At 42.3% G+C, this 27,884-nt stretch overlaps 1 protein-coding gene across 1 annotated transcript in view; it reads right to left on the bottom strand.

The window, feature by feature from the left end:
• The window catches only part of LRP1B (LDL receptor related protein 1B), a 1,639,960-nt gene that overhangs the window by 315,537 nt on the left and 1,296,539 nt on the right, over positions 1–27,884 (bottom strand). Inside the window, 3 exon segments of the mRNA XM_030210865.1 lie at positions 19,353–19,472; positions 23,748–23,867; positions 23,980–24,096. Coding sequence (XP_030066725.1) covers positions 19,353–19,472; positions 23,748–23,867; positions 23,980–24,096 — 357 coding nt within the window.

Raw genomic sequence — 27,884 nt, 5'->3', positions numbered from 1 at the left:
CGTGGACATCCATGTGCTAGGCACGCCCAAGTCCCGCCTTTGCTACGCCTCCAATATGCCACCTTGAACTTTGGCCATCCCTGCGACGTAAAACAGTTGGGGATGTCCAAAATCGGCTTTCAATTATACCAATTTGGACGACTCTGGGAGAAGGATGCCCATCTTCTGATTTGTGTCGAAAGATGGGCATCCTTCTCTTTCGAAAATGAGCCTGAATATCAACCGGCTCACCTTTATCCACATGTTTGTTCACCCCTTCAAAGAAATGTAGTAGATTAGTGAGGCAAGATTTCCCTTCAGCAAATCCATTGTCTCATTAATTCATGTTTATGAACATGCTCTGTAACATTGTTCTTTATTATAGTCTCTAGCATTTTGCCCGGCACCAATGTCAGGCTCACTGGTCTATAAATTTCCAAATCATCTCTGGAACGTTTTGAAAAAAATCATCATTGCATTTGCCACCCTCCAATCTTCTGGTACCATGCAAGTTCATTTTTCAGTTCTATCATTATTCTTGGATGAATTCCATCCAGTCCAGGTCATTTGCTACTCTTCCAGTTGTCAAATTGCCCCATTACATCTTCCAGGTTTATAGAGATTTCTTTCATTTCTCTGACTCGGCAGCTTTGAATACCATTTCTGGCACCGATATCTCACCCAAATCTTCCTCTGTGAAGACTGAGGCAAATAATTCATTTAATCTTCCCGCTATGGCTTTGTCTTCTCTGAGTGCCCCTTTTATCCCTCGGTCATCTAGCGGTCCAACTGATTCTTTTGACGGCTTCTTTCTTTTAATATACCTAAAAAAGTTTTTACTATGGGGTCCTTTTACAAAGGTGCGCTGAAAAGTGGTTTGCGGTAGTGTAGACACGGGTTTTGGGTGCGTGCCAATCCATTTTTCAGCACATCTGTAAAAAAGGCCTCTTTTTCCCCGAAAATGGGCGTGCGGCAAATTCAAAATTGTTGCGCATACATTTTGGGTCTCTGATCTTACCGCCAGCCATACACCTAGCGGTAAAGAATTTGGGTGGTAAGGACCTACATGCGTCAGATGCCACTTGGTGCACGTCTGCTATGTGTACCAGAAAATAAAAATTATTTTTCAAATGCGCGTATCGGATGTGCACAAAAAATGAAATTACTGCAAGAGCCACACAGTAAGTAGATTTTGGTGTGCGTTGGGTGCTCATAGACACTCATGTGGTTTAGTAAAAGGAGTCCTATGTGTTTTTCCCTATAACGCATTTCAAAGTCTGTCTTTGCCATCCTTATCAGTACTTTGCATTTGACTTGCCATTCCATATGCCGTTTCTTATTATTTTCAGTCAGATTCTTCTTCCATTTTCTGAAGGATTTTCTTTTAGCTCTAATAGCTTCCTTCACCTCACTTTTAACCATGCTGGCTGTCGTTTGGCCTTCCTTCCTTCCTTCCTTCTTTTTTAATACGTGGAATATAACTGCTCTGAGCTTCCAGGATGGTATTTTTGAGCAGCATCCATGCCTGATGTAAATTTTTGGCCTTTGCAGCAGCTCCTCTAAGTTTTGTTCTCACTGTTCTTCTCATTTTATCATAGTCTCCTTTTTGAAAGTTAAATGCTAATGTATTGGATTTCCTTTGTGTACTTAACTCCAGATCTAATATCAAATCTGATCCTATTATGATCACTGTTATCAAGCGGCCCCAGCACCATTACCTTCTGCACCAGATCATGCACTCCACTAAGAACTAGGTCTAGAACTTTTTCTCCTCTCATTGGCTTCTGTACCAGTTGCTCCATAAAGCAATCCTTGATTTTGTCAAGGAATTTTACCTCCCCAGCATGTCCTGATGTCACATTTATCCACTCAATATTGGGGTAATTGAAATCAAAATTATAGTAAAATTCTAGTGTGTCTTGTAAGTTTACATGAAAAGTTGGTGGAGAAAAAAAGACTTCAGTGTTCACGGAGACATCTCATTTTAAAAGACACACCTTTCTAAGCAAAGAGAACTCCTCATTAATCATCATTGAGTCTCACCCCATAGGTATTGTGGAAAGGTGGTTATGTAACAGTTTCATGAATATGAGATGATATGTGGAGTTTTTTTTGAAGACTGATGATTCATGAGGAGTTCTCTTTGCTTAGAAAGCTGTGTCCTTTAAAATGAGATGTCTCCATGAACACTGAAGTCTTTTTTTTCTCCACCAACTTTTCATGTAAACTTACAAGACAAGCCTTCAAATACCTGGTATATAAATGTAGAATTTTACTATAAGTTTGATATTGAATTCTACAGATTCCAAATATTATTTAGGGTAATTGAAATCACCCATTATTATTGTTTTCCTCAGTTTGTTAGCCTCCTTAATTTCTGATAACATTTCTACATCTATCTGTTTATCCTAGCTATGTGGATAGTAGTACACTTCTGTCTATTATTGCTCATTAGCCCCAGTTATCAGCTTATTATTAAATTAAGCTTCATGCACAACTGACTATTGAAGAGAGCCGCATGAATGCTGTGAAAAGTTCAACAAAATGGAAACCTTCCCATGAGGCAGCGTAATGCAAAACACAAATTCCATGTCGGCATTGACTCCTTGAATAAGTATTTTTAAAGACTTCTGCTGAAGATAAGTAAATTAAGATTTTTTTAAATATTTTGTATCAATGTATAAAACGTTTTGAGGACTGTATGATATAAGTTTTACAAACTGGTGATTTGAAATTTAAACCTAAAATTAAAACAAAAATTGGGGAGATTATTATTGAAAATTTTCTGACCTGATGACAATTATTTATTTGTTACATTTGTATCCCACATTTTCCCACCTATTTGCAGACTCAATGTGGCTTACATAGTACCGTAGAGGTGATCACCAATACTGGTTTTAACAAATACAAAGTGAAGTTGTGGTAAAGTAAAGTTCATGTGTGACAGACACATTGGGGAATCATAAAAATGAAGAGTTAAGTTATGTCCAGTATGAGCTTTGCTTTTGTTGCTGGGTTAAGGCATTTAAGTTGGATCGTTAGGGTATGCCTTTTTGAACAAGTTAGTTTTTAGTAATTTTAGGAAGTTCAGATGGTCGTGTATTGTTTTCATGGCTTTTGGTATTGCGTTCCATAGTTGTGTGCTTATATAGGAGAAGCTGGATGCATAGGTTGGTTTGTATTTGAGTCCTTTGCAGCTTAGGTGATGGAGATTTAGATATGTTCGTGTTGATCTTGATGTGTTTCTGGTTGGTAGGTCTATGAGGTCTGTCATGTATCCTGGGGCTTCTCCGTAGATGATTTTGTGAACCAGGGTGCAGATTTTGAACGCGATACATTCTTTGACTGGGAGCCAGTGCAATTTTTCTCATAGGGGTTTGGCACTTTCAAATTTCATTTTTCTAAATATAAGTCTGGCTGCTGTGTTTTGAGCAGTTTGGAGTTTCTTTATGATTTGTTCTTTGCATCCCGCATAGATTCCGTTGCCGTAGTCTAGACGGCTTAGTACCATAGATTGTACCAAGTTGAGAAATATTTCCTTCGGGGAAAAAAGGTTTCACTTGTTTGAGCTTCCACATTGAGTGGAATATTTTCTTTGTTGTAGTTTTCACTTGGCTCTCTAGTGTGAGGTTTTGGTCGATTGTGACTCTGAGAATTTTCAGGCTGTCTGAGAGAGAGGGTGTAGTCTGAGGAAGAGCCTTCGATGCAATATTTTCCCCCTAGAAATTCATCTCTGAAGGTCCACAACATATAACATATAATTTATTTGATATATTTACAGAGGTATATTTTCTATTAATGGTTATTTATTTTATAACTTGCATGTGCAAATTTGCATGCTATTCACAAATTTAGGCATGCAGCTTTCTAGAATTAAGTGGACAGAACTTTCTCTTTTCCAATAGTGTGCGAAAGTGTAAACCATTATGCATGTGCAAACTTTTGTCACATGTGCATTTGCGTGTGTGCACTATCAGCAAGGGGAGAACTATATGGAAATAATGCCCACTCTTATCAGTGAATGACATTCATCCTTAATACAAACATCCCTATCTTCAGGCTCATAGCTGATAACTGTGGTTGATATTTACACATTTTTCCTTTCACTGGAAAAACAGCTGGTAACTGCTTCCTCTAAGAAGTTGTTCTATATCATGTCTGTCTTGAAGAATTGAGACAATATTGCTTTCCTCCTTGGTCAATGCAATAGCTGTTTACATTGGTGCTACTTAACCTTTCTTTATTCATCAAACAACTCTGATAATAAAATAAACTTCCTCATGCTGCATTCAGATGTTTCTTTATAAAGGTCAAACTATACTGTACTTAGCACTACAGTACATAAACACAGTCAGTACATCTTGTGACAAGAAACTAGAATTTATTTGTCATGGAGATTTTGGTTCAAATAATGCTGTTAACATTGTTTTCTTCCCTTCCCCTACCTATTCTCTCTCAACTGTCAAAACAGGCAATGGGGCCCTGTCCACAGGAAGTTCTTTGAACAATAATTTAGGGCCTGAAAGGGAGAGCAGGATTTTTCCCAGGGCAAGAATCTTGCAAGAGACAGTAGGATATTCCCAAGGGGCAAAAAGACAGGAGATGGGGATGGGGGTTCCCCAGAGCAAGAGGCCAAGAAAAGTGGGAAGGGCAAGGCTGTCTTAAAGAAGCCAGCAACCTGTCAAGTTCATAGTTTTTTTTTTTTTTGTTACATTTGTACCCTGTGCTTTCCCACTCATAGCAGGTTCAATGCGGCTTACATATTATATACAGGTACTTATTTGTACCTGGGGCAATGGAGGGTTAAGTGACTTGCCCAGAGTCACAAGGAGCTGCCTGTGCCTGCAGTGGAAATTGAACCCAGTTCCGCAGGACCAAAGTCCACCATGCTAACCACTAGGCCACTTCTCCACTCTGGCCAAAGCATCCCCCTTCAGGCCAAACCCTCTCAACCAGAAGGTTGTAGAATCCCTCCTCCAGAAGTTCTCCCCATCCACAACAGAAGACCACACAACCCCCCCCCCCCAAGGCCCCCCTACACCTATCTTTATAAAGTCCCTGGTACCTAGTGGGTCAAGAAGGAGTGATCCCCAGTTGCTCCTACTCTTACTGGTATCGTCATCCAAAACAGTGCTGGTGACCCCAGCGGTAGTCTCACAATATTAGGGGTCAGGTATCCATATAAGTCACTTAAATGTATGCATACACTTTTTATACATGTGAAGAGTTATAAAATTACCCCCAAATGTAAATATATATGTCCTTGAGGAGAGATTGGAAGACAGGATGAAGGAATGTAATATAGACATGTAACTACTCCAATGGAAGAATGCACATGAAACAAACATTTTTTTCAGTGGATGGTAAATTACAGAACAAAGAATCATGATATGAGACATAAAGGAGTTTTAAATATTGTATAAGAAAAAGGGTAAATAGTGCATGATGAAATAGTCTCCCACTGGAGAAGCTGTAGGAAAAACAGTAATAGATTTCAAAACAGCTTTTTATAAATAAAAAACTAGTTTGAAAATGAGATAAAGCTAGAACTTAAGGGGGAGGACAGTAACAGAGGCAGAATGGAAGTTGAAGAGTTTGTGTGTAGATTCACTCACTGATAAGCACTGAAGAGATTGTTAGAAATAGAAGAGATTAAGGAGCAATGACTAGATTGCAGCAGGTGCAAGGTATGAGTGAGATATTCAGGGGGGCTTCAGGGGGTATGCTTGAGAAGGGGATCAGCAAGGCTCTTTTTCTGAGGGAGTACTGCGTACTGGCACCTTTTCCATTGTCTGCTAAAATTGACCCATGGTCCCCAAGTTTTAATGAAAGAGCTCAGGCCCTACACACTGATTCTGTCTTGTCATAAATTCTATGTCTGGTTGCAGGGGGCCTGGCTATTGTGGGGTGGGTCTCTCAGTGATCACCGCACCCCTGAAGGGTGGCCTGGCATTTGAGTACTTGCACCTTTTTTGCTAGAAAAAAAACCACTGTGGATCAGCATCAAGAAACGTGTGTAAAAGTGGATCTTAACAGTTTCCATCTCCTGTTCCTGGATCTGCCCCTTTCCATTTTACGATACTCCCTCTCTTCTCCTCAAATTCCCCGTTCTTTCCTCTCATCATGATCTATGCTCCCTCTGCTCTCTGATTCCCTCTCTCCTCCTCTTCTTCTACGCCTCAATTTCCTATCTTCCTCTTCCTCCCCCCTGCCATACATTTTCTATCTGCCTTCTAGTTTCCCCTTTCCTCCCTATCCAAAATGATCTCTTCCCCAGCCTAATTTACTCCTTTTCTCTCTTTCCACAAATGATCATTGAGATGTATTTTCTTCCCCCCTCCCCAAAGAAAACCATATACAGCAGAAATGTCAGGAAAATAGCTTTTTTAAAATTTTTATAAATGCATAATATGAAAAATATACAAAGATGTGAACCCTTTTCCAGGTACTATATATCTGTTCATGGAACATTTATTCAACTTAAGAATCTGTAAATAATATGTTGTATCTTTATTTTGAATGATGTGGTATAAAATATATCACACATTTGTCCTTCTTGAGTCCTGTGATTTGCCACAGGTTCAATAATTCTCATTTTTATTAGGATCTCTCCTACACTGTCCTTCACAACTCAATCTCATCTCAGATGCTTCCCCACATCATTTATTTTCAATTGTATCACCCTTAATATTACCAGAATTAGTCTACTATATATGTAAAATTTTATCTTTCTGACTGAGAGACCATAAAACCATTTTTAGTAGGAAATGAATGTGCTGCAAAGCCTATTAATAAAGTATAGTTATCTGCAACTAAATTTTATATTTGGAAGAATGTATATGAGGCAGGAAGGGCAAAGTTCCTTGGGTGCACAGGGAAAAGAAGTTATAGAGTCTCTAAAGTCTCTAGTGAGCCCACATTTGGAATTATGGGGGCAATTCAGTAAAGGGTTTCCCGATAGGGTACCACATAATTAGCACCAAAAATCATGACATCAAGTTGTACTGTATAAGGCCAGTTATGCGGGTATGTGCCATTATAAAATAATGGGGCCTTTTACAAAGCTGCGCTAGCATTTTTAGCTCGTGGTAAAAATCAGCTGGCAGTAAACGCTGAGATGCCCATAGGAATATGATGGGCATCTCAGTCAGCCTTTATCGCCAGCTGAGTTTTACTATGAGCTAAAAATGCTAGTGCAGTTTTATAAAAGATCTCTTAAGGGAATAAGGTGTCACTTTCACGTGAAAATGTAGCCGCAATCACATATGCCATGTCATGACATAAGCTTTTGCAATAATGTGCCATATAGAATACTGTAGATTACGTATGTATCCATTAGATCTGCCCACTTCCCACCCCTGTTTCACCCATAAGAACGCTCCCCTTTTACATATACGCTAATAAGAATACACACATATTTTGTAGAATCACAGCTAGCAAATGCATAGGTAAATACCAATTATTGGTGCCTCTTATCTGAGTATGTGCTAGTGTTCAGTAACGTGTGGGTATTTGGCATCTATCCATAAGTGCAAATTTATAGAATTGCCTTTATTGTGTACAGTTCTGAAGACCACATCTTTAAAAGGATACAAAATGGATGGAGTTGGTCCAGAGGGCAACTACTAAAATGGTCATTGGTCTTCATCATAAAGCATGTGACTTAAAGATCTAAGGGGCCCTTTTACTAAGCCGCCTAAGTGACTATGTGTGCCCTACACGTGCCAAAATGGAGTTACCACCCAGCTACTGTGTGGCTCTTGTGGTAATTTCAATTTTGGCATGCGTATCAGATGTGCGCCAAAGTGGCATTTGACACGCATAGGTCATTACCGCTCGATTACCACTTGAGACTTTATTGCTAGGTCAATGGCTGGCAGTAAGGTCTCAAACCCAAAATGGACACACTCCAATTTTGATTTTGTTGGCTTCTTTTTTCAGCAAAAAGTTTAAAAAGGAATTTTTTGCAGGTGTGCTGAAATAATGGATCTGTGCACGCCCAAAACATGCGCCTACACTATCGCAGGCCATTTTCAGTGCACCTTAGTAAAAGGACCCCTAAAATACATATACTTTGGATGAAAGGCAGGTGAAACACCTGTTTTTCCATACCTTTTTAAATACTTTCAAAATCATAGAGCGCTCCCTTTCTTCTTTCATTTACTGCCCTAACAAAAAGGCTTTTAGCCCTTGAAATATCTCCTTTTAGTTTTGTCCATTGCTTTTCCCAGATGTTCCCATTTTGCTAACAACAAAATCAGTTTTCCTTATGTCTAAGATCCTTATTTCTGAATGACTTGTCTCCACTCATATCTTAATACTGAGCCACAATATCCAGTGATCTCTGGATTACAGTTGATCACCCATTAAAACATCAGAAACACTCACTCCATTGATAAAAAAAAAACCCAGACTCAGTATTGCCCTTCCCACTTGGGTTCTGTTACTAGTTGCCAGCAGTTTTCCTTGCAGAAAATCCAGGATCTTCCTATTTCCTGATGACACCACAGTCAGAATCTTACCTGTCTTCTTTCTTTTAGCTTTAACTGTTACTCTTTTTTGTTGTAGTTTACATTAAAACTTTGTTCTTTTCTTTCTCTGGGTGCTCTTTCCCTATTTTTCTGTAAACCACTTTGAAGTATCCTGATATGAGATGGTAGTCCATGGGAAAAGACATAAACGTCTATTTCTTCTGCTTGTGAGGGAGGTCTGTATGTTACAACAATGTTAAATGTTCCATTCCCTCTTTCTAGATTGACCTACAGTGCCTCCTCCTTATTTCATAAGCCCTGCAGTTTTATTGCTTTAGTATTTTTCCTTTTCATAAAGCACAGCATCTCCTCTCTTATTTATTTATTTTATTTAAAAAACTTGCATACCACACGATCTGCCATTCTTAGCGATTTACAACAAAAACGTATATAATAATAGAATACATTAAAGAACGGTCTTATATTATAGCATCATCATTAAATCATATATGAGCGATCAAAGAGAGATAAGAGACTCTCAAATCATAAATTCAATCTGAAAAAGGTAGATGAATGCCTCTGTACCCCTCAGGGACATTTCTACATTGTAGGAAGACCAATCTCATGCTTATTCAGGGTGGATATCCTGAAAACTCAATTAGCTGGGAGGTCCCCTGTGACATAGCCCATGTAATTGAAAAAGGAAAATGAGCAGAAAAAATACACACATTTTGTTTTTGTTTCATTTACCAATAATAGTGCACACTATTTTCAAAAAAAGTGTACTTCTTGCAAAGAGTGTGCACAATTTGCAAAGGAAGTGCACATTTTTGGAAAGACTGCACTGTCTTTGCAAATAGTGTGTGCATGTGCGAATGATCATGCATGCACAAAGTGTAAGAATGCAATAGTTGCCTTGATGGGTCAGACCAAGTGTCCATTTAGTCCAGTATCCTGTTTCCAACAGTGGCCAATTCAGGTCATAAGTACTACACATGATAGAGTCCCCAAAAATAGTAAGATTACATGCAATTTAACCCCAGGGATACGTTGTGGCTTTTCCAGAGGTCTATAATCTCTATAGTTCTCCAGAATAATTTAGACTGTAAACATTGTCAATACTGATATTTATAGTGTGTTCATATTTATATTGCTCATAGGACTAACACTGACCACAAGGGTCTTTCTTTGTCCTGTTGTTTTCAATCACTGCACACTGTGAAGCTAGAAAAACTGATTTTCTTCAGCGTTTGCACACTATATAACTCTTTTTGTCTTTTCTTTTTTAGATTTATTTTAACCTTAAACTTTATATGTGTCAATTTACTTATGTTAAATATGGCTCTTGGGTCCTGACATAGACCATGTTTCACTATCATTTTCTCAAGGCACCCAACCAAACATGTTCTTGCATCTGTGTTGGTCTCTTGCTCGATTTTTTCCAATCTAATGTCTGTGGCATCTTTCACTTGTTAGAATGGAAAGAATTGAGTGAGGCACCAACACAAGCGCAAGAAAATGTTTGGTTGGGTGCCTTTTGCTGCAGCTTGGTAAAAGAGCACTACATTTGCTGTTAGTTAATGCTAGATCTGTAAGGAACAAAGTCCCAACTATTTACAATTTGATGACTGATGTTGTTCCTGATTTTATGTGTATCACTGAAACCTGGTTGAAACCTGAGGATCTGATTATTTTGAACCAGCTTTGTCCTCCTTCATATTTAGTTTTTCTCAACCCAAATTAGGTAAAACTGGAGGAATACTGATTATCTATCGTGATAATTTTTCCTTTCTTTAAAAAAGATTTACCGACAATTGCAGGTTATGATTTAATATTATTAATATATCCTCTGATTAATACTTTATTATATTATTGTGCTCCTGGAATTTTGCAATCTGATTGTTCATCTTTTATTGAATTACTAGGAAAAAAGGCCCGTTTCTGACACCAATGAAACGGGCACTACCAAGGGTTTCCTCAGAGTGTGTGTGTTTTACAGAGTGTGTGTGAAAGTGAGTGTGTGATAGAGAGAGAGTGAATGTGTGAGTGTGTGTGACAGAGAGAGTGAGACTGTGTGCGAGTGTGTGTGAGAATGAGAGTGTGTGCCAGGGGCCCCCTCCCTCCCTGCCTCCCAGTTTCAGTGTCCGCCCGCCCCCCCTTCCAAGTTCCAGAGTCTGCCCCGCCTCCAAGTTCCAGAGTCCGCCCTCCCTCCCACCCACCCATCCAGTTCCTGGGTTGTTGCCCCCCCTCTCCCCCTCCCTCCCAGTTTCATGGTCCACCTGGCCCCCCTTCCAAGTTCCAGAATCTGCCCCCCTTCAAGTTACAGAGTCCGCCCTCCCTCTCACCCACCCATCCAGTTCCTGGGTTGTTGCCCCCCATCTCCCCCTCCCTCCCAGTTTCATGGTCCGCCTGGCCCCCCTTCCAAGTTTCGAGGGTCCGCCCTCCTTCCCACCCACCCATCCAGTTCCTTTGTCATTGCCCCCTCTCTTCCTCCCTCCCAGTTCCAGGGTAGTTGCTCCCCCCCCCCCCCGTTCTCCCCCCCCTCCGTCCACCCTGCGATGTTTAATTGAAAAATTAGGGAGCTGTGATTGTGTGTGTGTGAGAATGAGAGTGTGTACCAGGGCCCCCTCCCACCCAGTTCCAGGGTCCGCCTGGTCCCCCTCCAAGTTCCAGTGTTGTGACCCCGCCCCCACCCACCCAGTTCCAGGGTCGTTGCCCCCCTCTCTCCCTCCCTCCCAGTTCCAGGGTCGTTGCCCCCATCCCCCCCCCCCCATTCTATGCACCCTTTGATTTTTAATTTGTATATTTGTGAGCTGTGTAGTTTTAGAGAACGCACCTGCAATGTTGTGAAGCTGACTCCGTGGCTTCATTGAAGTGAAGGGTTAGTAAGTTTTGTTACCTTCCGAAATCTGTAACCATCTCTCTCGGCGCCGCCCTCGCGCCTCTGATAGGTCCTCTGCCCTTGATGTCATAATGTGATGATGTTGCGAACGTCAAAACGTGTTGTTGTTGAGGGCAGCGGACCTATCAGAGTTGCGGGGGTGGGGCCGAGAGAGATGGTTACAGATTTACATAGCGAATGAACCTTACGAACCCTTCACTTGAGTGAAGCCAAGGAGTCAGCTTCAGAACGTGGGAGGTGCTTTTTATTATAGTACAGATTCGTGGATTTCAATTTACCTGCAGAAAAGATTATCTGTCCATGGAGAGGAATGAGGAGGTCAATATTCAAAGTGACACTGCTAATGGTTAGTGTAGCAGGTTGCAGACCTGGGGAACTGAGTTTGATTCCCACTGCTGCCTGAATGGTCAGCAGTGCTTTGAGATCCTGAGGAACCAGGTTCAATTCCCTCTGCAGCTCTGTGTGACACTGGGTAAGTCACTAGCCCTCTTTTGTACCAGGTACAATATATAGCTTAGATTGTAAGCACATTAGGGGCAATGCAAAGTACCTGTCTCATCAAGAATCAATTGTGGTACTTCAAGTGCTATAGATTAAAAAAAAATGCCAAAGTCTGCAGAGAGGTCCCTTGGATGTGACAATGAATCAGCAGGCTCATTGCAGTGAATAATTCCTACAGCAAAAAAAAAAAAAAAAAGGCTGCTAGCGCTGCAGGAAAAACACATTTCAACTACTGGGGACACAATAGAATCAGAGATAGAGAATTATTCAAGGGATCAGGAAGCTGTCCAGAGCTATGTTAGGGGAGGCAGGGATATATTAGGTCTGCAGGAGAGATCAGAGTGATGAAAATGCAACAACAGCTGATGCAGCAAACCAGACTTCCGTCCACTGCTTCTTCCTTAGCACCTTTGCATATAGCTACTTCTCAGCCTGCAGTGGTGGTGGTCTCTTCTTGCCCTCTATGCTAAAGTGCCCATCAGTGATGCCACTCCCGATAGATATTCCTGCCTTTTTTTAGATTGCTTGCCTATGCCAGACAGTTGGGCAAGAAGCTTGTGACCCCCTAAGAGTTAAGTGGTATCTCTGCAGCCCCCCATTACCTCTCCACTCTCATCTCTCCCTACATTCCTCCCCGTGAACTCCGCTCACTGGACAAATCTCTCTTGTCGTCTCCCTTCTCCTCCACTGCTAACTCAAGGCTTCGCTCCTTTTCTCTCGCGGCACCTTATGCCTGGAATAGACTTCCTGGACCTATACGTCTAGCTCCATCTCTACCTGTTTTCAAATCTAAGCTGAAAACCCACCTTTTCACTGCTGCTTTTTAGCTCCCATTACTTCCCTCACCCGTAACTGTCTTGTCTGTCTGTATTATTTAGATTGTAAACTCTTTTGAGCAGGGACTGTCTGTTTGTATCAGGTGTTCACGCTGTGTGCGTCTGGTAGCGCTATACAAATGCTAATAATAATAATAATCTCTTCACAAATGCATGATCTGCACAATGCAAGATGTGGAAGGAGGGGGATATCATAGCATGGGCATCTTCAGAATAAGTAATGTTTATCACAGGGAACATTATAAATAAAAATCATCACTTACTCATCAGAAATGTCTGTGAATCAAGTCATTTGTCACTGACAGTACCAGTTCATGAAGGTGTGGTGCTGGTTCTTCTCAAAAATAAATAATATGCTAGAAAGCTTATTGATTTTATTTTATAAAACTGAATCAAACATATATGGGAAATATATAAGAAATGTGCTCATAAGTGTGAAACCTTTATTGTACCAGACTGGTTAAATAAATTCCATCATTGCACAATGCAGCCATTAATCAAAAAATAAACTACTATCACTTTATGTATGTATGTATTTATTTATTTAAAAAACATTATAACCCACACAATCCAAAAGTGGCAGCAAAACAACACATATAGAGACATATTTTCAAAGCACTTTTTATTTTTTTTTTTTTCAAAAATACTGCTTCAAATAAGGTTTTGCGCTTTGGACGTTTTGTTATTTGGTCAATTTTTGAAAAAAAAAATCCAAGTGCAAAATGCACAAAATCAAGCCATTGGAATGTAGACTGAGCCAGCATTTTTAGTAGACTGGTCCCCCAGAAATCCCAGGAAAGCAACAGGGCACCCTAGGGGGTACTACAGTGGACATCATACAAATTTGCTCCCAGGTATACATCTCACTGTTGTTACATAAGTACATAAGTAATGCCACACTGGGAAAAGACCAAGGGTCCATCGAGCCCAGCATCCTGTCCACGACAGCGGCCAATCTAGGCCAAGGGCACCTGGCAAGCTTCCCAAACGTACAAACATTCTATACATGTTATTACTGGAATTGTGGATTTTTCCCCAGTCCATTTAGTAGCGGTTTATGGACTTGTCCTTTAGGAAACCGTCCAACCCCTTTTAAAACTCTGCTAAGCTAACCACCTTCACCACTTTCTCCGGCAACGAATTCCAGAGTTTAATTATACGTTGGGTGAAAAATAATTTTCTACGATTTGTTTTAAATTTACTACACTGTAGTTTCATTGCATGCCCCCTAGTCCTAGTATTTTTGGAAAGCGTGAACAGATGCTTCACATCCACCTGTTCCACTCCACTCATTATTTTATATACCTCTATCATGTCTCCCCTCAGCCATCTCTTCTACAAGCTGAATAGCCCTAGCCTCCTTAATCTTTCTTTATAGGGAAGTCTTCCCATCCCCGCTATCATTTTAGTCGCCCTTCGCTGCACCTTTTCCAATTCTACTGTATCTTACTTGAAATGCGGCGACCAGAATTGAACACAATACTCAAGGTGCGGTCACACCATGGAGCGATACAATGGCATTAAAACATCCTCACACCTGTTTTCCATACCTTTCCTAATAATACCCAACATTCTATTCGCTTTCCTAGTCGCAGCAGCACACTGAGCAGAAGGTTTCAGCGTATTATCGACGACGATGACACCCAGATCCCTTTCTTGGTCCGTAACTCCTAACGTGGAACCTTGCATGACGTAGCTATAATTCAGGTTCTTTTTTCCCACATGCATCACCTTGCACTTGCTCACATTAAACGTCATCTGCCATTTAGCCGCCCAGTCTCCCAGTCTCGTAAGGTCCTCTTGTAATTTTTCACAATCCTGTCGCGGTTTAACAACTTTGAATAACTTTGTGTCATCAGCAAATTTAATTACATCGTTAGTTACTCCCATCTCTAAATCATTTATAAATATATTAAAAAGCAGCAGTCCTAGCACAGACCCCTGAGGAACCCCACTAACTACCCTTCTTCATTGTGAATACTGGCCATTTAACCCCACTCTCTGTTTCCTATCCTTCAACCAGTTTTTAATCCACAATAGGACATTTCCTCCTATCCCATGACCCTCCAATTTTCTCTGTAGCCTTTCATGAGGTACCTTGTCAAACGCCTTTTGAAAATCCAGATACACAATATCAACTGGTTCCCCTTTGTCCACATGTTTGTTTACTCCTTCAAAGAATTGAAGTAAATTGGTCAGGCAAGATTTCCCCACACAAAAGCCGTGATGACTCGGTCTCAGTAATCCATGTCCTCGGATGTGCTCTGTAATTTTGTTTTTAATAATAGCCTCTATCATTTTTCCCGGCACTGACGTCAGACTCACCGGTCTATAATTTCCCGGATCTCCCCTGGAGCCTTTTTTAAAAATCGGCATTACATTAGCCACCCTCCAATCTTCCGGTACCATGCTCGATTTTAAGGATAAATTGCAGTAGCAGTAGCTCCGCAAGCTCATTTTTCAGTTCTCTCAGTACTCTAGGATGAATACCATCTGGTCCAGGAGATTTGATACTCTTCAGTTTGCTGAACTGCCCCATTACGTCCTCCAGGTTTACCGTGAAGTCAGTAAGTTTCTCTGACTCGTCCGCTTAAAATACCATTTCCGACACCGATATCCCACCCAAATCTTCCTCGGTGAAGACCGAAGCAAAGAATTCATTCAGTCTCCCTTATCTTGTTTGCTGAGCCTCCCAAAACCTACCCAACTGTACATCACTACAATAGCCCTTATGGGTGAAGGGGGCACCTATAGGTGGATACAGTTGGTTTCTGGTGAGTTTTGGAGGGCTCACAGTTTCCACCACAAGTGTAACAGATAGGGGGCGGTATGGACCTGGATTCACCTGTCTACAATGCACTGCACACACTACTAAACTACTCCAGGGACCTGCATGCTGCTGTAATGGTCTGAGTATAACATCTGAGGCTGGCAAGTTTTTAATCACATTTTGGGGAATGGGAGGAGGTTAGTGACCACTGGGGGAGTAAGGGAATATCATACCTTATTCCTTCCATGGTCATCTGGTCATATAGGGCACCCTTTTATGCCTTATTCACTATAAAAAACAGGTCTAGTTCAAGATGTCTTATTTTTAGTCCTGGTCGGTTTTGTTTTGTTTCATTATGGCAGAAAAAACATCCAAGTGTTAGGAATGCCCAGACCATGCCCCCTTGTGATTTAAACACAATTCTGACAGACTTTGTAGAAAAAACATCTACAAATTGGTTTTGAAGATACCAATTTGGACATTTTTGTGAGAAAAACGTTCAAATGCTACTTTATGCCACTTTTTAGATATTTTTCTCTTTCAAAAATGAGCCCAATAGTTACATAGGAACTTTTTAAGTCTAAGGGGCCCTTTTACCAAATGACGGTAACAGGTGGCCCTTGGTAAAAGGGTCTTTTTTACAAGGACCAGTAAATGACTGTGAGGTATGGAAAATATTGCCTTGCGGGCATTAACAGCTGGAGCCCTTATTCTAGGAGGTAGTAAGGGCTCCGTCACTAACATGGCAATAACTAGGTAGTGCGTGTTGCTGCCTGATTATCGCCAAGCACACCCACCGGTGCTAGAAATCCCATGTATCACATGATAACTACGTGATCCTTGTACTAAGGTGCACTAACAGATTGAGCATGTGCTCTTGAACACAATCTATTGACCTAGAATTTTCAGCAATTTGGGCTCTCCGCACTAACCAGTTGATCTGAAGCAGATTGAGCATTCAGAGCAAACAAGTAGATATCATGTTTTCAAGCTCCGTTATAGCCTCCAGAGGGGCTAGAATAAGTAGGGATCACATCTGCACTCCATCTATTCCCATCTCTGCAAAGAGGGAGGGCTGTTTGTGTTCCTGATGGGGGGGGGGGGGGAGGGTTACCTAAGGTCACTAACCTGCTTATAATTGAAAGAGGAAAAACACCTATATTGCGACCCAAATCAGGAGATGGGCGTCTTTCTCCCGTGGGCGCCCAAATCGGTATAATCGAAAGCCGATTTTGGGCGTTTCCAACTGCAATCCATCGTGGAAACGGGTAAAGTTGATGGGGGCGTGTCGGAGGCATGGTGAAGGCGGAACTGGGGCGTGGTTATCGGCCGAGGAGAGATGGGCGTCTTTAGCTGATAATCGAAACAAGAAGGGCGTTTTGGACGAGAATTTGGTCCGCTTTATTTTGACCCTTTTTTTCAGGTCCAAATCCCAAAAAAGTGCCCCAACTGCCCAGATGACCACTGGAGGGAATCGGGGATGACCTCCCCGGACTCCCCCAGTGGTCACTAACCCCCTCCCACCAAAAAAAAACACTTTAAAAACTTTTTTTCCAGCCTCTATGCCAGCCTCAAATGCCGTACCCACCTCTATGACAGCAGAATGTGTTCTATCCTCTGACAGCCTTTCCCTGGTTCTGATGTGGCTTTCGGGTGAGTATGACACCTTTTCTGTTATGCGCACTGCAGAGTCACATTAGCAATGCATTGTGGTGGGTGTAGGGTATTGGGCTCCGTGATTCCACTAGCTTGTGGCAAATGCTCACGATGTTGGTAGTTGGTAGGCTCTACTCCCATGGTGCTTTTCCACTGCTTACTGGGTCAGAGTGTGCCCTGTTTTGTTTCCGGTAGTCCATGAGGTAGTGGCCATTTTTGTAAGTCAGTTGTAGATCCCTTTCACATGTTAGCCACGTTAGAGAACTTAGTTCTTCCCTTGAATGTGGCTGAAAGAGGGCATTGTACAGCATTCTGCCAGCTCTGACCTACTGCTAATCTCAGTACCAGCGAGACTAGTTGCCAGTGGTGCACAACCTCTGATCTGCAGTTAACTGTGAGTAAGCATGCTTATTCCAATAAAAGACGTTTTCGGAGAGATTAGTCTTCAGGTGTCAACTGGTGTACCAAGGTTATATAGCAGCAACAATTCCTAGATGCCTGCATGTATGCAGGTCCCTGGAGCACTTTTAGTGGGTACCGCAGTGCACTTCAGCCAGGTGGACCCAGGCCCATCCCCCCTACCTGTAACACTTGTGCTGGTAAATGGGAGGTCTCCAAAACCCACTGTACCCACATGTAGGTGCCCCCTTCACCCTAAGAGCTATGGTAGTGTTGTACATTTGTTGGTAGTGGGTTTTGGGGGAGGGGGGTTGGGTGCTCAGCACCCGTGGTAAGGGAGCTATGCATGTGGGAGCTGTTTCTGAAGTCCACCGCACTGACCTCTAGGGTCCTGGCATATCAAGGGGGCCAGTGTACTACAAATCCTGGCCCCTCCGATGACCAAATGGCTCGGATTAGGACGTTTTTGAGCTGGGCGTTTTTAGTTTCCATTATCGCTAAAAAAAAACAAACAGCCAGCTGAAAAACGTCCATTTTTTCAAAAATATGGTCTGTCCCGCCTCTTCACATACCCGTTTTCGGACATAGACGCCCATAGAGATAGGTGTTCACGTTCGATTATGCCCTAATGCTCCTTAGTAATGGTTCTAGCATTAGGATAATGATAAGACTGACCATTATTGGTGGCAGAAATGCAAATCTGTAATGACATTTAAATACTATGCGGCTAATTTACTTATGGGTCCTTTTACTAAGCTGTTGTAAAAGGGGGCCTGCATTCGTGTCAGTGTGTGTTTTTGATGTGCACTGAGGCCCCCTTTTACCACAGCAGGTAAAAGGCTGTCTTTTTAGATCGAAAAGAAATGACCATATGGTAAGTGAACCATTTGTGCGGCCATTTTGGGGGGGAGGTAACATTTACCACCACCTATTGAGGTGGTGGTAAGGTTCCTGCGCTAACACGGCGATAATTGGAGCAGCGTACGACACTGCCCAATTACTGCCAGGTAAGCACTGGCGTTACAAAAATAGAAAATATTTTTGTAGTGCCAGAAATGACACGAGCAGGGGGTGGAACCTAACACCAGGCTCTTGTGGTAGCCCGGCAGCAGTTCCAGAATAGTGAGCGGTAAGCCAGCTTTGGACTTACTGATGGTTAGTAAAAGAGCCCCATATTTTTTCTTATATACTCAGAATGGAAAAGAGTTAATAAGTCAGATGGCTTTTTAACTTTGCCTGGACTGGCATGTTTTTGCATGTTTTCAGCATATTTAAGAAATAGACCTCTTTATTAAACATCTAGCCTTGAGACCAGCACAATGTAAGTTTAAGTCAGACCCATTTATAGGTAGCGTTATCAGGTTCAGTAACAGTCAACCTATTGACATTGTGGTAGTATTCTGCTTACCATAGGATATTACAACAGGAGAGGATAAAAATGACTCAAATGTTAAGTCATACTAAAGAGTAGTGCAAGCAAAATGAGGTTGTACAAATAACCCAGGGCCCCTTTTACGAAGTTGCAGCAAAAGGGGGGCCTGTGCTTGCATAGGTGTGTGTTTTTGACTTACGCCAAGGCCCCCTTTTACAGCTGCGGGTAAAAAGAAGGTCTTTCTGTTTTATAAGAAATGGCCATGCTGCAAGTGAAGTGCTTGCCAACCAGCCATGTTGGAGGGGAGCCCTCACTGCCACCCATATATTTTTGTAGCACCGGATATGATAGCATGATGGGGATGGGAAGCATCGCCGGGTTGCTGCTTCATAAAAGGGGCCCCTAATCTCATCTTCATGAAATCCAAATAAAAATGCATTGGACAGTAGTCATGTGTTTTACTCACCACAGTCTGCCTCATCTGAACCATCTGCACAGTCTGGATCCTCATCACAAACCCACAGTTTGGAAATGCAGTGTTTTGTTGTTTTGCATTGGAAATGGTCAGGAGAACAGCTATTTTCAGCTTGAAAAAAAATGATTTAGCATTATTATAGCTAGAAGTCTTTATTTTCTTGCAATTTTTCCAATCATATCGGACTCCAGTAGGTTTTATCTCCCCTAAATGAGGTAATTTCATATTAAAGACACCGTAGATGAAATAGTCATATTTTGGAAATGGCTGTGAGTCTTCATGAAAATGTGATGGCCACTGGTTTAGAAGAGATTTGTATTGTTTGTTTTTGTAGTCCCCTTGTTTTCTATAACACACGGTGGTGGGGATCACTATTTTTGCTCCTGCTATGGTAGGAATGACCCAGAGCCTCTGGTAGCTAGGTGGGGGCAGGAAAGAAGCTCACCTGCTCCTGCCTTCTGGCCTCCTGCTACCCAAAATGTCCACCAAGACCTCCTGTGGTGATATTGCAATATTATCACTAGAGGTCAGGCATTCATATAAGGAGAAATGCCCACATATGGATGGTTGATCCCAAGCAGTAAGATAATGGTATTTCTGCTAGAATTCTTGGCAGCCATTTTGTGTAGCTGGAGGCTTTGAGGTAGGAGGCACACATGCCCCTCTAGACACCATGAGACCCTATAAGTTCGTGGACTGAACTGGGGGGTAGGTGTGGGGGGTACATCTGATAGGACTATTTTGAGGACCTTGGGTCTGGGTTAGGGTCTGGGGGCTGCTCATGTCAGGCTCCTGCCCACACATGGGGCCTTCCCTACTAATAGAGGTCTGGCAACATCTTTACTATTGGGGACATCTCTACTAGTGGGTGGGAGTTTGGTCTGTGTGTGGGAGAGGGCTGACTAGCCAGGGGGTTGTGTGCAGGGAGTTGAGCTATGTGCTGGGAGGTTGGGTTGAGTGGGGGAATGGATAAAGATAGCACTGGTATCACAGGGATCCAGATCTTGGAATTTACTGCTGCTCCTAATGCAGGCAATTAGTTATGCCTAGGAGTAAATTCCGATATCTGGGTTTTCCTCTACAGACGTGTATTCCCACTCCCTCTCCTTGCCTTTTGCCGTCTGAATGCACTATTTGAAAGACTCCCAGACTAAACTGACTTTTAAATGTCTGTGCCTCTCCAGACATTTAAATGCTGCTATTTAGATGTCTGGAATCTTCTAAAATAAGGGCCATAACCATTTTTTCTCAAAGCTGTCACAGAGCCCTGAATCCCTTGCCAATTTTGTTTTCTGGGAGAGGTGCAATATATTAACCAATTAACCACTGGGGATTAAGGGGACAACTTCCCCTAATTCCTCAAGTGTAGTGCTACTCAATATTTTTCTTTAATCCAGATGTTGTGGGTAACAGGTATAAATCCCAATGCCATTCTTTTTGGACACAGATATCCAGTCCCCTTCTGGAAAGGGGAATTCACGCTTATTTTTTCAGCCTGCCCTAGTCCTCCCCAGAATATGTTCAGACCATGGTCCTTGCCATATGAATGTAGCTAAGGCGGGACTACTACTACTACTACTACTACTTAACATTTCTAGAGCGCTACTAGGGTTACGCAGCGCTGTACAATTTAACAAAGAGAGACAGTCCCTGCTCAAAGAGCTTACAATCTAATAGACAAGTGAACGGTCGGTCCGATAGGGGCAGTCAAATTGGGGCATTCTGGATTCACTGAACGGTAAGGGTTAGGTGCCGAACGCAGCATTGAAGAGGTGGGCTTTAAGCAAAGACTTGAAGACGGGCAGGGAGGGGGCTTGGCGTAAGGGTTCAGGAAGGTTGTTCCAAGCATAGGGTGAGGCGAGGCAGAATGAGCGGAGCCTGGAGTTGGCGGTGGTGGAGAAGGGTACTGAGAGGAGGGATTTATCCTGTGAACGGAGGTTACGGGCGGGAACGTAAGGGGAGATGAGGGTAGAGAGGTACCTCCAACAGATGATGGCCCGGGGCTGATACCAGATGTGGATGCCCCTGAGCGTTGGATGCACGCTGAGCATAGACGGGTAAATTCCCCGTCGGAGAGTGGCGCTCTCCTCTCCTCTCCCCCCCCCCCCCCGTGGTCGGGCTGTGGGGACTCTGAGGGATCTGGCAGGCCTTCGTGGTCTGAAGAGCCAGAGAAAGGTGCTGATTTGCCACTGGATCTGGATGATCCCACTGCGATTCAGATTTTCCACCACGATGAGCTGCCAGCACTTATCTCTGATGCCTTACAGGCCTTCTCTATTGATGACCCTGTTCAAGGCGAGGCCTCCTCTGGCAATCCGAGGATGGCGAGTACTAAGAAGCTTGCTCGTTTGGTGGGAGGGGGTTGGTGACCACTGTGGGAGTAAGGGAAGGTCATCCCCGATTCCCTCCGGTGGTCATATGGTCAGTTTGGGCACCTTTTCGAGGCTTGGTCGTGAAAAAAAAAGGACCAAATAAAGTCGGCCAAATGATCGTCAGGGACGCCTTCTTTTTTCCATTATCGGCCGAGGACGCCCATCTCTTAACCACCCCCCCGTCCCGCCTTTGCTACACTGCCGACACGCCTCCGTGAACTTTGGTCATCCCCGTGACGGAAAGCAGTTGAGGATGCCCAAAATCAGCTTTCGATTATGCCGATTTGGGCCACCCTGAGAGAAGGACGCCCATCTCCCGATGGGGCATGCCTAACACATGGGCATCCTCGACCGATAATGGAAAAAAGAAGGGCGTCCCTGATGAACACTTGGACCACTTTACCTGGTCCTTTTTTTCTTACGACCAAGCCACAAATATGTGCCCTAAATGACCAGATGACCACCGGATGGAATCGGGGATGACCTCCCCTTACTCCCCCAGTGGTCACTAACCCCCTCCCACCCTCAAAAAACATTAAAAAAATATTTTTGCCTTGAGGGCGGGACCAGAGCTGAGAGACAGACAACAAGGGAAGGCTGAAGCGCGAGCCTGCACGCTTTTCACTGCGTCTGCGTGCTGCTCTCGCCGTAACCCCGACGAGGTAAGAAGATCGTTTTTGAAATTCGGCGGGAGGGACAGAGGGCGGGCTCTGGGAGTTGGATGGAGGGAGGGAGGGACCTAGGAGTCGGACGGAGGGACGGAGGGGCAAGCACCCACGGACTCGGCGCCGGGCCCCCCGGGAGGCCCGGGCCCGGGAAATTTTGTCCCCCCTATCCCCCCCTCTTGGTGGCCCTGCCTGACACCCCTGTTCACAATCAGTGCTGCTACCACAACAACCCCACCCCTCCAGCATAAAACCCCCATCTCCCCACAGAGCTCACCCCTTTTCCCATCCTCTAATCTCCATAGAACTTACGTGCAGGTCAACATTGGTGGGCCAGTGGTTCCAGGCAGAAGCAATCCTCCTCTGCGGCTGCCCAGGTAAATGTCTGAATCTAAAATGACCTCTAGACACAGTCTTGTGGTACTGCTGCTAGGGGCATTCTTCCATATAATTTCCATCTGGGACCACTACTCCACGAGCACTGACCCTTGGGTAACTCTTGGGGGGGGTGGGTCAGAGATGGGGAGCGTTGGGCTTTGTGGGGAGGTTGGGGTTCAATGTCAGAGAGGTAGGGTTTATTGAAGAGGGTAGATGTGTTGTGCTGGCAGCCTGGATTGTGAGAAAGGGTTTTGTGGCTGTCATTCGGGGTGAGGAGTCAGGGTTATGTTGAAAGAGTTAGGGTTGTGCTCAGGGAGCAGAGTCTGTGTCAAGGGGGTTCCGGGTTGTGTCAGAGGAGTTAGGGTTGTATGTTGGGGGGGGGGGGGTTCTGACTGGGTAAGGGATATCATGGGAGCACCACTGCACCTCTTGTGACAGTGTGCTGCACTATTGAACTGCTGGTAGTACAGCTACAATTGCCACTTCCTCTACAGCTGCACTATCAACAGCAGTGACAGGTCGGATGCAGTACCGACTCATGCACTAGTTGTCACAGCTCCTCCACTGGCCCATGTCATGCCCATGTCCTACTCCGTCCTGCATTAGGCAGCGGACACAGGATTTTCTAGCACGTGCTGGTCATGCTGTTGTTTTTAGCAGAAGAAATAGCGCAGGCCCTTGTAAAACCCACATTAGATGCTTAATGCATGTTAGTAAAAAAAAGGCCTCTTAATGGTCCTCAAAAAGTGAAACTAAATTGAAAACAGTTTCAAAATCTTTATATGGTGCTTCAAGACTATTCATGTTTCACTTTGAAACTAGGATTAAACTTATTTGAGGTAGAATTTACTGAACATGATTACAACATAAGTAGAAATCAGTTCTTTAAAATCTGAAATTTTGATATGCTGAATTCCCTCACACTGTCAGCAAAAGCTGTTTCTCAATAAAACTATTACAAAATAACTTACGACAATCTTTTTCATCTTCTCCATCCCCACAGTCATCTTGCCCATTGCATCTGAGATTTATTGGGATGCATTTTTGCTTCTTGGTGCACTTGAACTGACCTGACAAACAGACATATGTGTCTGGAAGACAAGCAAGAAATAAGAAATGAGTTTCTCATTTTAATGTAGATCAGCAAGCACTTAATCAGTGAGGGATCTTATTCATTTTTGTGCTTTGTATCTAATCACCTACCACAGTTGAGTTCATCAGAGTTGTCCACACAATCATTTTCTCCATCACAGATAAATGCCGGCAGAGTGCAAAGTCCATTTCCACACTGAAACCGCCCAGGCTGACATTTAAATTCAGCTGAAAAAGTAATTTAATCTATTATAATTTATTAACATTGCCTTTCAGTCATTGAATATATTGTTCTAAAATGTCTATAGCTCAATGCGTAAGGTTATAAGTCATGTAAGCAAGGTACACTAATCTGAAATGCATCAGTATAATGACCTCATTTTTGTCCCATTTTTAGATGAAAGCAAATTAACATAACAAAAAAAAGCAATGAGAAAGTTTGAATTATACGATACCGATAACAAAACAGGATTTCATTAAGAAATGAAATATGAAAATCCAAGGAATCTATATGCTGCTAACAAATTTATTTTTGAAATAGAAACTATAAAATTTGAAAACTAAAAAGGCCCCTATGGTAAAGAGTAGAGGGCAGAGTTCAGTAGGAAGTGTGGAGTCTGAGGAAGTAGCTTCGGCTTCTGGAGTTAGTAATCATTTAGGTGCTGCTGAATCTTCTGGAGCTGATTGTGTATGAAGCTGGAGTAATCAAGCTGATTTGGTAGGCTAGTTGGAAGTTGAGACTGGGGTTCCTGGTTTACCTTTGACAGAAGGTGAGAAGAATTTGGTTGAGCATTATGTTATGATGGTGGAGAAGGTGGTGGTAAGAACAAGAGGAGGGATAAGAAATTGATGAAGCACATGTGTAACAAGTTTTTAAGAAGTTTAAGGAGGATGTTAGAATGGGTGTGGAAAAACAACAGTGTAGGTAGAAGAGTTTAGCTCTGGAATTAGTCTGGAAGTCTTTGGATTCTGTGGATTCATTAGAATCTTTGCCATCTTCTAAGTCAAACAAAGATGAGGTTATTGAGGCGGAGAAGAGAGAGTTGCAGAATGCAAGGAATGCGCAAACAGAAGAGAAGGGTGAGAGAGAACGCAGGAAGAGGCTGGAGTCATAGGTGCATAAGCATTGCCAAACTGGGACAGACCAAAGGTCCATCAAGCACAGTATCATTTTTCCAACAATCACCAATCCAGGTCACAAGTACCTGGAAGGATCCCACAAGAATAGAATAGATTTCATACTGCTTATCCCAGGGAAAAAAGCAGTGGATTTTCCCACATCCACCTTAATATTGGTTTATGGACTTTTCTTTGAGGAACTTGTCCAAACCTTTTTAAAACTCTGCTGCACTACCTACTTTCACCATGTTCTCTGGCAATGAATTCCAGAGCTTGATTACACGTTGGGTGAAGGAATATTTTCTCCAATTTGTTTCAAATGTGCTACTTAGTAGTTACACTGTGTGCACCCTAGTCCTTGTACTTTTGTAAAGAGTAAACAAACAAGTTACATCTACCAGTTCCACTCCACTCATGATTTTATAGACCTCTTTCACATCTCCCCACAGCTGTCTGTTTTCCAAATTGAAGAGCCCTAGCTTCTTTAGCCTTTCCTCATAGGGAGGTAATCCAATCCCCTTTAGTTGGATGCCCTTCTCTGTACCTTTTCTAATTCTGCCATATCTTATTTGAGATGTGATGACCAGAACTGCATACAATATTTGAGGTGCAGTCACACCATGGGATAATATAAATGTATTATAATATTCTCTGTTTTGTTCTTCCTGCTTTAGTGTGATTGCTCCTTTGGATAGTTAGGTGTCTCAAAAATTATGCAGAAAGATTTTAAGGGGATAGTGTATAGATATTACTTCATTATTAGAGTGGAATCAGGAGGAGAGTTTGAAGAAAAAAAGATGAAAATAAAGATGAGGGTAAGAAAAATAAATCACAAGTGCCAAAAACTATCCAGAATTCATTTTGGCATTTGATGTGTTTTCTAGTATTCTGGAATCTGCCCAACCAAATTTGTATCCAGGTTCGTTATATGATTTTAAGAGTGCAGCGAACTATGGGGTTTGGTATAGTTTAATGTTTGATTAAAACTTTTTATACTGCCTAATCTAATAAAACATGGTTCTAGGAGGTTCACACTTCTAAAACAATAATCTTTCTAAAACAGTAACAGTCATAAGGTGAAAAGAATGCCAATTTCAGTTAGGAAAGAAACCAAACAGAGATCCATGAATTCTATAAGAACACCACATACAACTAAAAAATAGCTTAGTAGGAAAACCATTAGTCCACTGAACCACCATAACCAAGCAGTTTTGAAAAAGCTTAGCAAAAAGTAAGGCAGGTATTTGGTGTTTTAGAGATGTGGTTAGCTGAAATGACATGGACTAGGCTGAATAACTAGTAGCCTGTTATGCCCTCGCAGTCGATGACAGGAGGGGGTAGTGGTTTTTTATCTTAATGGATGGGCTGTCCTTCAGAGGGTGACTGGAGTGGTCCCGCAATGGGCAGTTATCCTGGCGTTGGGTTCATTATGCCATTTTGAATGTGGTTGGGTATGATGAGTGTAAGAGCAATGCATTTGACATACCATCTTCCTGTGGTACAACCAAAGCAGTTTGCATATTATATGTAGATACTTTCTCAGTCCTTAGGGGGCTCATAATGTTTTGTAGTTGGGGCAATGGATGGTTAAGGGACTTGCCCAGAGTCACAAAGAACTACAGTGGGAATTGAACTTGTTTTTCCTAGTTTTCAACCATTATACTAAACATTGGGCTATGCCTCCACTCCATATAAGTCATGTGGGGGTTGATACCCAGCTCTGTGGTATTTGATGGGTGCATACTCATGCAAAGGACATTCTTTTCAAGTCTCAGGTATCTCAGGGGTTTTTATGGTCAAGGGTGATTTCCTAATTAATATAGAAGCTTTAATTAATATAGATGCTAAAAACAAGATTTAACTTACATAGACATCATATGAAAAACGCCATTGCCAGCCTGGATGCCACGCCTGTGGGGCAACACTTTACAAAAACAGAACACTGTACTAGTGATTTCATAGTAAGAATCCTGAAAGGTAACTTTAAAACAATACAGGAATGTAAGACCTCTGAAGTCAGAATGATTAAATATTTTGACACCCACCAGACAGGACTTAACAGAGATCTAGGCTTTCTAGCCCGTTATAAGCCATAAAATTGTAAATTGTACTGCTTTGTGTGTCACTCTCCTGTCTCTATGCATATCCCCCTGTCTCACCCATCCATCTCCATCCCCACCCTGTTAGATTGTCACTGAAATGCTTTGATGTCTCATTATATTTATTTATTACATTTGTACCACGCTCTTTCCCACATACAGCAGGTCCAGTGCAGCTTACATAGTAAAAGAAAGCATCTTACATGGTAAAGAATACAGTAAAAACATACTGTCATCTACCAAGATTTGCTTATTTCCGATCTGACGAAGAAGGGCAACCTTTGAAAGCTAATCAAGAAATGTACTAAGTTATGTCCAATAAAAAAGGTATCATCTTATTTTCTTTTTCATGTTTTATTTTGTTTTATTTCTATTGATTACCTTTAAAAGTGGACTAATACGGCTACCACACTTCTCTACTTATAGAAGTTTTGAAAGGGCTTTAGATATCCAGATAGAACAATGGCCACATTTTTATTTGATGGTTTTCAGTTTGGTTCCATTACTCCTTTATAGGGCCCAATCTATATCATAAAATTATGAATTCTCCATCTGTAAAGTTGAAAAGTAATATTGCAGTCAAGAACTTGCAAAAAATGAGGTTCAGTTTGGTAGGATTGTGGATTGTGATCTCTCCATTAGGAATTATACCAAAAAAGAAATCTTTGGGCTAAAATGTGAATACTTTATTAATCCTGTATTGTAAAGTATGCGACTTTTGCTCTGGCAGTTCCAGAGGAGCCAGTTCTGTGAGTGCCTGAACACTCCCAATATTTAGCAACCTCCTTGATTATATCC

Source organism: Microcaecilia unicolor, chromosome 7 (assembly GCF_901765095.1).
Source record: "Microcaecilia unicolor chromosome 7, aMicUni1.1, whole genome shotgun sequence".
In the NCBI taxonomy this organism is placed as follows: Eukaryota; Metazoa; Chordata; class Amphibia; order Gymnophiona; family Siphonopidae; genus Microcaecilia; species Microcaecilia unicolor.
The sequence above is the reverse complement of the archived record's forward strand: the minus strand, read 5'-3'. Positions and strand labels throughout refer to the sequence as shown.